The sequence below is a fragment of the Chinchilla lanigera genome, unplaced genomic scaffold, assembly GCF_000276665.1.
Source record: "Chinchilla lanigera isolate Chin_1 unplaced genomic scaffold, ChiLan1.0 scaffold00084, whole genome shotgun sequence".
NCBI classification, from domain to species: domain Eukaryota; kingdom Metazoa; phylum Chordata; class Mammalia; order Rodentia; family Chinchillidae; genus Chinchilla; species Chinchilla lanigera.
The window spans coordinates 7206089-7218613 of record NW_004955485.1 but is presented as its reverse complement, the minus strand read 5'-3'; the positions used below and the strand labels follow the sequence as shown (position 1 = coordinate 7218613).

Below are 12525 nucleotides of genomic sequence, written 5' to 3'. Positions count from 1 at the left end.
AAAAAAAAAAAAAAAAAAAGATAAATACATATGATTCTGTTGATTAAAGCAAGACCGACCTGGGTGTAGTGGCATACATCTATAATCCCATCAGCTAGGAGGCTGAAGCACAAGGGTCACCACAAATTCAAGGCCAGCCTAAACTACATAACGAGACCCTGTCAATCAATCAATCAATAGGAAAAAACTCCAAAAACCAATTTTGACCTTTCTTAAGTCACCAAATGGGACACTTCTAAATGGGAACTGTGCTCTGATCAAAATCTAGAGACAGAAGAAGTAGTCTATATACTAGCGAGGGTTGTCTTGGGTATCCTTATTTATTTTATGTGATTGGGTCAACTTTTCTGACTTCTGCTTTTAGAAATAATATACTCATATGAGATTACTCACAAATCTATCCAAGAGACCCTGTTTATACCAAAAGCCTAAGAATAACCTCAAGTATGCCATGGCTACAAGGTAACAGGTAAGTAACTTGCAGCGCTCATTGCCATGAGATACAGCCAGCATATGCCAAGCTCAGAGTCACACTGCATTGGATTTAATATCTACCTTTAGGAGAGTAGATAGGGTACTGCAAATGCTATCAAAATTTTATTCACAGTTTTAACATATTATTAACTTAGGCAATAGTAAACAAGGTATGTTTTAGCCAGGTGTGGTGGCACATGCCTGTAACCCCAGTGCTTGGGGAGGCTGAGGCAGGAGGATTGCAGGTTCAAGCCCAGCCCCAGCAACTTAATGACTTTAATAAGACTGTCTCAAATAAACAAACAACTTTTAAATTAGAATAATGATAAAGTAAAGCTATATAAATATGCATTTTCACTGGATCCACAACTAGAACTATAAGCACAATCGTGTTTTAATGTTTAACAACACAGAAGGTTTCCATCTTGTAACAATAACAAAAAATACTACATGCCTGGAAGAAATGTTTTTCAATCCTTAAAAAACGGGTACAGCCTCTATTAGATAGATATTTTACTTTTATAGGCTTTTTGCATTTTTCTCTGACACCAAGACAGTTATCAATGGTAATAAGAAGTGGACAATAAACCAAATGTGATTAAAGTTGGAGGAAGGACTCACTGGGCATCAATACTCAATGAAGAGTGTCTACAGCCTCATAAAACAAGGCACTGCATGCATCCTAGGACAGTTCTTCAATATGCTAAAAGTCACCTCACAACCGTACCTGTTCTTTTACATACATGTACTGTACCTGACAAGCTGGATCAAGACCCATTTTTCTTCTGAGGAATTTTTCTACATGCCCAATAGTTGCTTCTCCTGAAACTCGGACAAACTTCTTTTCCAATGGCTATAAAAATGAATAAGTAAAGCTACTTTTAGATTACATATATGTATATACATAATAAATATAATCCTTAAAACAAACTTTATAGCAAAGGTGATAAAATATGCCTTCCTTTCTTCTTTCCTGGAATGCAACTCAGAGCCTCCTGCATGTTAAGCATGCACTCTTGACACTGAACTACATACCCAGGCTTCAACACTTTTGGTTTGGTATTTTGAGAAGGGTCTCATTCTATAGCTCAAACTCACAGCACAATCCTTCTGCCCTAGCCTTGAGAGGGCTGGCTTACAGGTATGTCAACAGACTTTTTTTTTGTACTTGGAATCAAACTTAGGACATTGCACTTGCCAGCCAGGTGCTGTGCCACTGAGCTATCCCCGGCCCATCAACACTTTTGAAAGAAGTACTACTATCAAATTTGAGTTAATCCAGTGCAGTGCCCACCATACTTGAGAAGGTTTAATCAGGACCATTTTGGAAACGGATTAACTGTTTAAGACTGAGCCTCGAACGAGTTATACTCCAGAGTTTCTGTCACCTTACCAGAGAGACTGGGTGGGAGATGCCACAGAGACAGCTATGGAGAAGGTGTAGGCTGGACACAGACCTCCTAAAGAAGCTCAGGCTGGGAAGGACTCGGGGACCCACCCTCCGAAGCCAGGCAAGGCACATGTGGCTTTCAAAGAACTGTCTGGAAGTGTTGGCATTAAGTCCAGAAGACTGCTTGACACACACACCGGCCTCCATTAACACAGAACTCAGTGATCTCATTGCCTCCCATCTACTAACTTCAGGAGGATACAGCCTGACTCGGATAGTGCCACAGCTTGGGGTGGAAGGGACAGCGTGGCTCTGGAGCAGGGAGGCACCTCACAAGCGCACTGGATGCAAAGGTAGGCAGAAAACAATCATGCCTGGGGGTGCAGAGGGACACAGAAAGTGGGAGCTGCCCAAGTGACGGCTGCCATCACTGAAAGACCAGCTCAGTGGGAAGGGCAGGGAAGGACTCAGCACTCACACACGAACACGTGAGTGTAGAAACAAAACAGATCTTAACAGGGACTCCCTATCTCTTCCCCATCTCTACTGGACTCCAAGACTGTAGGCCCTGGAAAGAAACGACTCCTTCAAAAACAGAGAACCTTTTTGGATTCTTTTTTCATTGGTTCTTTGTGGTTGGAGTTTGTTTCTTTTTCTTTTTTTTTTATTTTTTGGCATCAGAAATCAAACTCATGACCTCAGGCTTGCCAAGCTAGCACTTATGCTGCTGAGCTATATCCCCGGCCCTTTTTCTTTCTTTTTTTTTCCTTGTTTCTTCTTTTCTGTTACTTTTATCTAATTCTATTAATCCTTTAAATTCTTTAGTAGGACCCTTTATCTCATTTTTCTCTTCTCACCATTCTTTATTTTTCAAATTTTACTCTTTTTTAATTCTCCTGTTCCTCATCCCCTCTAGCTTTCTTTTTAGAAACTACGTCTCACTATGCCATTCAGGCTGATCTTGAACTCAAATTTGATATGATCCTCCTGCCTTAGCCTCCTAAGTGCTAGGATTACAGGCATATACCACCATGCCTAGCCCCTCTAATTTAACCAGTATAACCATTAAGCTTTATTAATCTTTAGATATTCAGTAAATTCTATGCTATTACTGTTGAATTCCTTTCTATTGTTGGTGGCGATATGGCTGCTGCATGTAGTAGGTATTTACTGTATGTCAGTGTGTGGTTTGTCTTTTTTTTTTTTTTTTGGTACTGGGAATCAAACTCAGGTGGGCGCTTGTGCTGCCTATATCCCCGGCCCTGTCTTTTTTTTTTTTTTTTTTTTTGAGACAGATTTTCATTCTGCAGTTCAAGCTGGCCTCGAACTTAACAGTCTTCCTGCCTCAGCTTCCCTAGTGCTGGGATTACAGGTGCATGCCATCATGCCCAGCTGATCCGTCTTTGTCTTGATACTATAATTACAGATCTCTTTTCTATGGTTAAGTGTCGTATATTATTAGTTCTTATGGTATGTCAATATCCAGTATGTCTTTGATTCTATTATTGCTGCTGATTTTGTTGATATTATTAGGGTAGCAGAATTCTTGCTATTAATTGATTTCATCTATATGCCAATATCTGGATAGTCTTTGTGTCATTAATAAAACTGTGGTCAATTCCCAGAGAACTGGGTGCTGGGCCAATTACACTGCTCCCTCCTGCCAAATTAAAGGAGGTGGCTGGGACAGAGGAGAAGGCCTGTATTAGCCATGACCAGAGCACAACACTGAAAAGCAAACACTAACTAAAGAGATGATGCTATTCTATATACAAAAACCAATTTAATTCAAAAAGAAATTCATAGATTAAAAAAAATCAAAGGCTAGAAAACAATATTTGATGCATTAGGAACCCCAAAACAAGCAGAAGTAGCTAGCAATCCTATTATCAGACAAAGTGCACATGCCTATAATTCCAGCAAGTGCGAAGCTGAGGCACAAAAATCTCAAGTTTGAGGTCAGCCCTGAGCTCCACAGTGAGATCCTATCTCAAAAGCATAAAAACCAGAAAGAAACAAGACACAAAATACCCAAGACCAAATATCTAAGGCAACCTAGTTCAACAAAAACCTCCACAGGAAAAAAAGGTGGAAGAGGGATGGCTAAAATAAAAAACATGAGAGGTTATAAATGACAGCTAATTCAAACAATTATAATACGTAGATCTTATCTGGACCCAGATTTAAATAAAACCTACAAAACTATATTCAACTAAATTTGTTAAAATTAATTTAGCTGAAGATATCAATATTATAATTCTATGAAATTCAATCTAGGAAATTTTTGTTTTGTTTTTTGAGACAGGGTCTCTCTGTATAGTTTGGGCTGGCCTTGAACTCATGATGATCCCCCTGCCTCAGCTTCCCAAGTGCTGAGATCACTGTAGGAAATTTAATACATGGATATTTGATTATAAAATTATTATTATTATTGTGGATCTTTACTTATTTAGTGCTGGGAGTTGAGCTCAGTGACTTGCACAAATAAGTACCTACCCTATTGCTGAGTTATATACCCAGCTCCAAGAAATTATCATTGATTTTAAAAAGGGCAGCACTGGATCAGGGTTATAACTTAGTGGTAGAGTGCATGCTGAACATACCCAAGGACCTGGATTCACACACCAGCCCAGAGGGAAAAAAAGCAAAGCAGTATTATTACCACTATTATGTTGGTAAAAGTAGTCTTTAAATTTTAGAAGCAAACAGCAAACAGAGTTAATTACTGATAAATGATATGTGGTCTTGCATTTGCTTCAAAATCTTATGACAGGTAGCCAGGCACAGTGGCCATGTGCCTGCAACCCCAGCGCTGAGGGGCAGAGAAAGGAGAGTCACAAGTTTCAGCCCAGACTGGGCAACTTAGCAAGATCTTGTCTCAAAATAAAAATTTTTTAAAAAGCAGTAGTGGGCCGGGGATATAGCTCAGTGGCACAACACCTGCCTGGCAAACGTGAGGCCCTGAGTTCAATTCCCAGTACAAAAAAAAAAGGCCCTGGGTTCAATACCTAGTATTGCCAAAAAAGCCCCCCCCAAAAAAACAAAAAAAAAAACTTATGACAAGAGGAAAAGTGGTAAAGGTGTAAACACAATTGGTCACGAGTTTATAATTATTGCAGTATACATCAGGGTTCATTATACTATTCCACTTTTCTGTGAGCTTTTACATTTGCATAATTAGGGCAACCCATTTGGGACCCCTTCTGTCTCTCAGGAGCTATTCCTATTCTCTATTCCTATTCCTCATTCCTTTCCTCCAATAAATTTTCTTACATGTCAAAATTAATTAATTTCCATAATAAACTGTACACAGTAGCACACGTGTGGTCCCAGTTCCTTTAGAGTTTAAGGCAGGACCACCACTGGAGCTAGGAGTGGAGTTCAAGACCATCCTGTGCAATACAGCAAGATCCCATCTTAAAAAATAAAACAAAACCAAAATAAAGGCTTTTCTTTTCAAGATTAATATCTAGACATGTGCGGCTACAGCGTGGTACAAGAATTCGAGGTGTAGGAGGTGGCAGGTCAAGGGAACCTAAGTTTTGAAAGTAGAGATTAATGCTTACCCAGCCTCTCTCTCTTTGGGACAATTAAGGCTATTATCAGTTAATGTAAATGAAAACTGAGGAAATCAGGACTAAAAATGTAACTTTTAGGAGACTTCCTAAGTGTTTTTCTAGCACTAGCAGAGGAGGAACCTGAAGTGACTACCCAGAGGACCGAGGCAGGTTAGATGAACATTGGTTCCACGTCACAGTCTGATCTGAAGTTTGGTTCTCAAGTCCTTTCCTGACTAAAACTAACAGTAAATTAGGTAGGTACTTTAGAGAGACGACCCACTTTGTTACACAGACTGACAGGCAGCAGAGGCATGAGTGCCGAAACAGACGTCCTAGGTCCAACACCTTGTTTTGCCATTCTCTAGGTCCAAGCCTCTGTGCAAGGTCCTGAACCTTTCTTTACCCGTGTCCCCATTTATAAAGCAGGGGGGACAAAGCACATAACTTATAAATATTGAGGACAAGTTAATGTATGTAAATAATTACTAATATCTGGCACATTTTAAGCACTGAAGAGTTATTACTGCTGGGTTTTGAGCCAGTTATCTTTAAAATGTCTTGTATCATTTTGTTCTTTATGTGAATGATTTTAACTTGATAGGAAACCCAGTGCTGGGCGTGGTGGCACATGCCTGTAATCCCAGCACTCAGGAGGCCAAGGTAGGAGGATGAGTTTGAGGCCAGCCTGGACTGCAAAGTGAGCACGAGGCCAGCCTGAACTGCATAGCAAGACCATCTCAAAAAGACAAAAAAAAAGGAAACCCAGTTGTTACTGTGGAACATCGGTACCATCTGGACAAAAATGCCAAAGTTATTATTTGAGTGTGTGTACGTGTGCACCTGTGAAATACCGGGGATTGAATTCAGTACCTTCCCACTGACCTACATTACCCTTTATTTTGAGACAGGGTCTTCCTAAGTCGCTAAACTGCCCAGGCTGGGCTTCAACCCGTGAGCCTCGTTCCTCAGCCTCTCAGAGCGCAGGGATATAGATGCCACAAGGAGCCTGGCAGTTCTCATGTTCTTGGAATGCAGGTATAGGTATATTTTACAGAGTACAGGCAATCTCACTAAAGGGGAGATAAAGCAGTACCCCAGTAGAGTCCTCACGAAGCTGCCTCACCACGAACAGCATAGACTAATTACCATCGGAATCTCCTCTGATGCCCTAAGAAGCTATATCTGGGTAATTTAACTGGATGCCTTCCTGCCAACCAACACATTTCTGAAGGTCAGATTCTGGGCTTGCCATTTTAAGAACAGACTTCAGGTGTATCAGCAGAGGGCAATCCAGTCTCGTTTCTAAATTCCTGTAGGGCTCCTTACCCCAAGTATTTGACAAAATTAACTTAGCTAAAATTACAATACTGTAATTCTTAGAACTGTGAGATAAGCCAATATTTGAAAGATAAAAATCCATCTTGATATTCAAATTTGGGAACTCACACGAATAACTGGAGATCTCACACCTCATGCTCACAAGTTAAAAGGGGCTTTGTTTCTCTAATTCACATAAAGCTTTTTCAGAAGATAATTTGCTTCTCCCCCCACTATACCTAATAGCTTCCTAGTGTCTGCAAATTAACAGAGAGAAAATTCCAGATTCCGATGTATCTGAAATTAAGTACAGCAATTTTTCCTGCCATACAAACATGAAAGAGTAGTAACTGAAACAGATTACACGAGTTATGCTTAAATGCTTGAGTTTATAATAAAGTAAAAAAGTGAAAATAACAAAAATGGTCATGACTGGAGGATGCCAGTAAATCACCTCATTTTGACTCTAGGAAATGAGAAAGAATCAAGCATTTAGTCTGACTTTTCTTACATGAACTGTACCAGTGAGCAACCAGATAGACAAAAGGAAGTTTCTCCAACTTATAGGAGAAACCACTCTGAATATCTGACAACGAGAAATGGTTAGCCTTTTTCGTTCCCTAGCTTCAACCTTTTGAAAAAAACAAATTTACAACAAAATTGTAAGAATAGTTTACATAAGCACTCCAATGTCCTTCACTTGTTTAGCAATTTTTGATATATTATTACTAGATTTGCTTTACATCTTCCTATGTAACTGTGTGCATATGTGTGCTTTTTTTCTTGGACAATTTGAGAGTTATCTGCAGACACTGAAATATCTTACCCTAAACATGTTAGCAGCTATCTTCTGAGAATAAGGGGATTTGTTTCTCCTGTATAACTACCATACAATTATCAGGAAATCTGCACAAGTATTCAGGAAATTTAACATTAATATAATGCAATTGTCTAAACAAATCCAGATTTAAATTTGTTATAACATTCTATATAGTTAGTTAGTAAGTTAGTTAGTTTTTGATTGGCTGATTGGCTGGTTGGTTGGTTTACTGAGAACCTATACAGTTCAGACTCAATTCTCCGGCCTCAGCCTCCACAGCACAAGTACTGGGATTACAAGTGTGCATCATCATGCCCACCTAGACATCTTTTTAAAATTGTTTTGGGACAGCATCTTGCCATGCAGTTCAGGCTGTCCTTGACCTCTCAGTGGTCCTCCTGCCTAAGCTTCCTGAGAGCTGGGATTATATGCGTGCGCTACCATGCCCAGCCAGATACATTTTAATATTCTCAAAATGTTTACAGTAAATTATAAACAATGGTTCTATTCAAAATTTCTACTGGATTTGGTTTATTTAAAAAGAAGTTTGAGACTGGGAGGTAGTACACCCTATAATCCTAGTACTCAGGAGTCTGAGGCAGGAGGATCACAGTGCGTTCAAGGCCAGCAAGGGCTACATGGTGAACTCAAGGCAGCCTGAACTATACAGCAAGACCTTGTCTCATAAAAAGTGAAACAAAACAAAAAAACCTAGCTTTATTGAGATGTGGTTCATATGCTATTAAATTTACCCTTTAAGAAGTGTACAGGGGGAAAAAGTGTACACTTTGATGGATTTTAGTGTATTTATAAAGTTGCACAGTTGCATTCCCAATTTTGGAATGTTTTCATAACCCTAAAAAGAAATTCATCTAAGTTAACAGCCTGTTATGGTTGATACATTGTGTCAACTTGGGGAGTCTAGAGGTTTGGCTAAGTGACTCAGCAGGAAGCCAGGGTGCTTACTTTGTATACATCCTGAGCCTATGGAAGAGGAGGGCAAAGATTATGTGAGAGCTACACGCTCCTTAGGTGGGGGTAGCCTGTTTACCATGCAAGGCAAGAAAGAAGCTGCTTGCCGCCATTCCTCCCATTTGCTCTGGCTGCTTTGCTGTTCGGCTGCCATTCCCCGCTTTGCTCTTGTTGCTTTGCTGTCTTGTGCCTCGGAGCCAGCCAAGTATGGACTGAAACCTCCGCAAACTGTAAGCTAAATAAACCTTTCCTTCCTTCATTTTTGGCATTGGGTATTTTGTCTCAGCAATGAGAGAAAAGTAACCAAGACACAGCCACTCTCCATACACCTCTCCCATTAGATGCTGGCAATCACTTACTCTCTGTTCTGTGTCTATACAGTTCCCTGTGTTGGACACTCGATCTAAATGGAAGATGGTAATAGATGCATCTTTGTGTCTTGTGTCATACCCTCTTCCACTCAGCACGTTTTCAATGTTCATCTATGTTGTAGCATGTATCAGAACACTATTCCTTTTTACTACCAAATAATTTTCCTTTACATAGATATACCACATTTTGATTATGCATTCCTCAGTTATGGATGTTTAGGTTGTTTCCAATTTAGGACTGTTACCTCAAAAGAAAAATTTTTACAGGTTACTTTTCAAATCAAACCCAAATAAGGTTCATATATTACAACTGACTCATATGTCCCTTGAGCTATTTTAATCAGCAGGTTCTATATACAGATTCCTTTTTTGTCTCTTTCTGTTGAAAAGAGGATCCTAAACTAGGGGTGGAGGCACACACCTGTACTACCAGAATTTGAGAGGCTGAGGTACACAAGTTTACCAGCTGAACTGAGGTGACTGCCTTAAGTTTGAAGCCAGCCTGAGCTACATAGTGAGTTCAAGACCAACCTAAACTACATAGTGAGACTTTGTCTCAAAAAAACAACAACAATCATAATAGGAATCCTTTGCTATATAGTTTTCCACCATCTAGATTTGGCCCATTATATTCCTTCAGTGTCATTTAATGTGTTCGTTTGTTCCTGTATTTCCTGGAAGATAGCCATTAAATTTAAAAGCATGATCCCTTCATGTTTGTTTTGGCAAGAATACCTTATAGGTGGGATTTTTATCATGTTTTTTGATATGCAAGGATCAGAACTATATAAATATCCTAGGTACACATTTCCTTTTATGGAAGAAACAGTAACATTTCAATTTATTTTCTAGTTCTTTCTTCATGAGGTTTTCAAACTGCTCACCTATCTGGCTACTACAAATCTTTGGATAGATAAGGAACACTGAGATAGTATAACCCATACAGAAAATTTCTGCCACTTTCATACCCTATCATGAAACATATTATTGATATGAAAGTTTCCTAAACAAATTCTATGAAACAATTCCTAAAATGAATTACCATTAATTTGATATTTTACAACTTTAAAGAGGTTTGAAGTTACCAAAAATCATTGGGACTTAATGCTGTATTCCCTCCGTCACACGGACTCCTACAAGATATCTGTAATACACTTCACATCCAGAGAAGTACTCACCTTTTCCTATACTTTAATTCATGCCTCTAAGCTAGTACATTCACAAAAAACAGACACCCAAAAGGTGTAACTCACCTGAATTTTAGCATAGACTTCTACGAAGTCACTGAAAATCTAAACCAGATCAAAGTTACCTATAAGGCATAGTCAACCCTTTTAAAAAAGTTTCCATTTTTTTTTTTTTTAAGTTTCCTTTTTTTGAGACAGGGTCTTGCTGCACTAGGCTGGCCCTGAACTAGCAGCTCAGCCTCCCAAGCGCTGGGATTACAGGTTGGTTAGTTGGTTGGTTTACTGAGAACCCAGCAGGAGTTTCCTTTTCCTGAATGACTCATACTATAGCAGCAACATTATACAACAGCATCTGGAATTCTGAAGCCCTTCCAACAACTTTGAGCTTAAATATGTTAAAACTATGTGCTTACCTCTAAAATCTATAAATGATTGGCAAGCTGGGGCATGTTAACTTGAGCCAAAAATGTTACATGTAAATAAAATTTTAAGCTCACATTTAATTTGAAATGACTATGCAAAAAAAAAGCTTTGAAATTTTTTAATCACCAAATTAACAAAACATTCGTTTTTTAGAGTTTTGAAAATTATTCACTTATTTTTCCTTAAGCCATTGTTCTGAATTAATAATAAATCCCTATTTAATAATAATTCTTCTCATAAAATATTGTAACAGATCATTGTTGAAGGTACTTCTTTTTTTTTTTTTTTTTTTTGTCTTTTTGAGACAGGGTCTCGCTGTGCAGTTCAGGCTGGCCTTGAGCTCACTTTGTAGCCCAGGCTGGCCTTGAACTCACAATAGCCTCCCGAGTGCTGGAAGGCCACCACGCCTGGCTGAGGGTACTTCATATTTAAATAATTTGTGGAATATTTTTTACAGTAATTGAAGACAACCTCCATTTTATTATAAATCAGACTCAAATTTGTATTATGCTATAGGGTCCTCTAATGAAATGAATTTAAAAAAAAAAGTAAAATACCTTAAAATGTCCTGTACCTTCATTAGCACTGAAAAATGAGAGCAAAGTTAATCAACATTTAACACCTTCTATGTTTAATCATAATACAATAACAAATAAATATAAATACTTGAGAAATATCTATTTGTATTTTAAAATATGGTCACCTAAATCTTAATAAAATAATGTAACTGTCATTTCTGCCACCTAGTGGTAAAAGAAGGCAGTTTTATCCAGTATGTTACATTAGTCCATACTCACTTCAGAAGTTAAAAGTATATTACTCTTTTTCCTTATGGAAAAGCACATCAGAAACTTTATTTTACTTCCTGAGTTCTGGGACCACAGGCATGCACCACGACATGACTTCTTTTTTTCTCTTCTTGAGATGCAGTCTCGTATACTGTCCAGTGAGACTCAAACTCTTGATCCTCCTGCCCAGCCTCCCCATTATCGAGGCATATGGGTGTGTACTAACACACCTAGCTAAGACCTCCTAGAAGTCTGCTATCGTTTCTGTTGTTTTACTTGCTGCATATCAACCTGGGCATGATTTTACTCACATTTGTCTTTCACCTAGAAGCACAAAGAGATTCTTGAATAAATCAATCAATCTCATATCATGGGGGAGATAAGGGGCAATAACAGTGGTTGAACATCCATTACATTCTATCAGGTCTTCATATGTGCAAGACAATCAGAGCTGGTAAGTCATCAAGCTTTATCAAGCTTGAATTTAACCTGAGCTGCGCCTAGCATTAAAGCTCATGTATTCTGCTGCTGCTGCTTTTAGCCGCTTTTTTAAAGATCCCGCCTCACTATGATGCCCAGGCATCCCCAATTTGCAATCTTCCACCTCAGCTTCCCTAGTATTTGGGATTAGAGATGTGCACCACCAGGCACAGCTCTATGTTATTTCTTCCCCATTGCGTGATGAGTAAGAGGCAAGATTACAATTACATCAGGTTCAGTTTATTTGTTTTTGAAGAGCAGATCCAACCCTGGGTCTTGCTCATGCTAAGCAAGAGCTTTCTGACTGAGCTACATCTCCAGCTCTTTTTAGTTTTATTGTGAGAAAGTCTTCGTAGTAGTTGGGATTACAGGCATGTACCACCATACACACTTGCCCAGAATTAATTAATTAATTTGCTACTAGGAATTAAACCCCAAGACCTTTACTGAGCTTTCTTTTAAACCTCTTGTTTTTTTTTATTTTGAGATACAGTTTAAGTTGCTACATTGCCCAGGCTGGGCTAGAACTTGCAAGCCTCCTACCTCAGTTTCTTAAGAGTGCTGGGATTACAGGCTCATGCCAACATGCCTGGCTCTGAATATTCTTTGTAATAAAAATACAATATATAAATGGGCTGGGGGTACTAGCTCAGTGGCAAAACACTTGTCTAGCCTGTGTGAGGCTCTGGGTGTAACTCCCACCACTATCTCCACCCATACACACTCTATATAATATATATATA

The 12525-nt window shown here is 38.9% G+C and overlaps 1 protein-coding gene across 1 annotated transcript in view; it reads right to left on the bottom strand.

Moving 5' to 3' along the window:
• The window catches only part of Pcgf6 (polycomb group ring finger 6), a gene marked incomplete at its 5' end in the record, with an annotated part of 32293 nt that overhangs the window by 10305 nt on the left and 9463 nt on the right, over nucleotides 1-12525 (bottom strand). Inside the window, 3 exon segments of the mRNA XM_005403806.2 lie at nucleotides 1229-1327; nucleotides 10158-10196; nucleotides 11072-11099. Of these exon segments, the coding sequence (XP_005403863.2) occupies nucleotides 1229-1327; nucleotides 10158-10196; nucleotides 11072-11099 (166 nt within the window).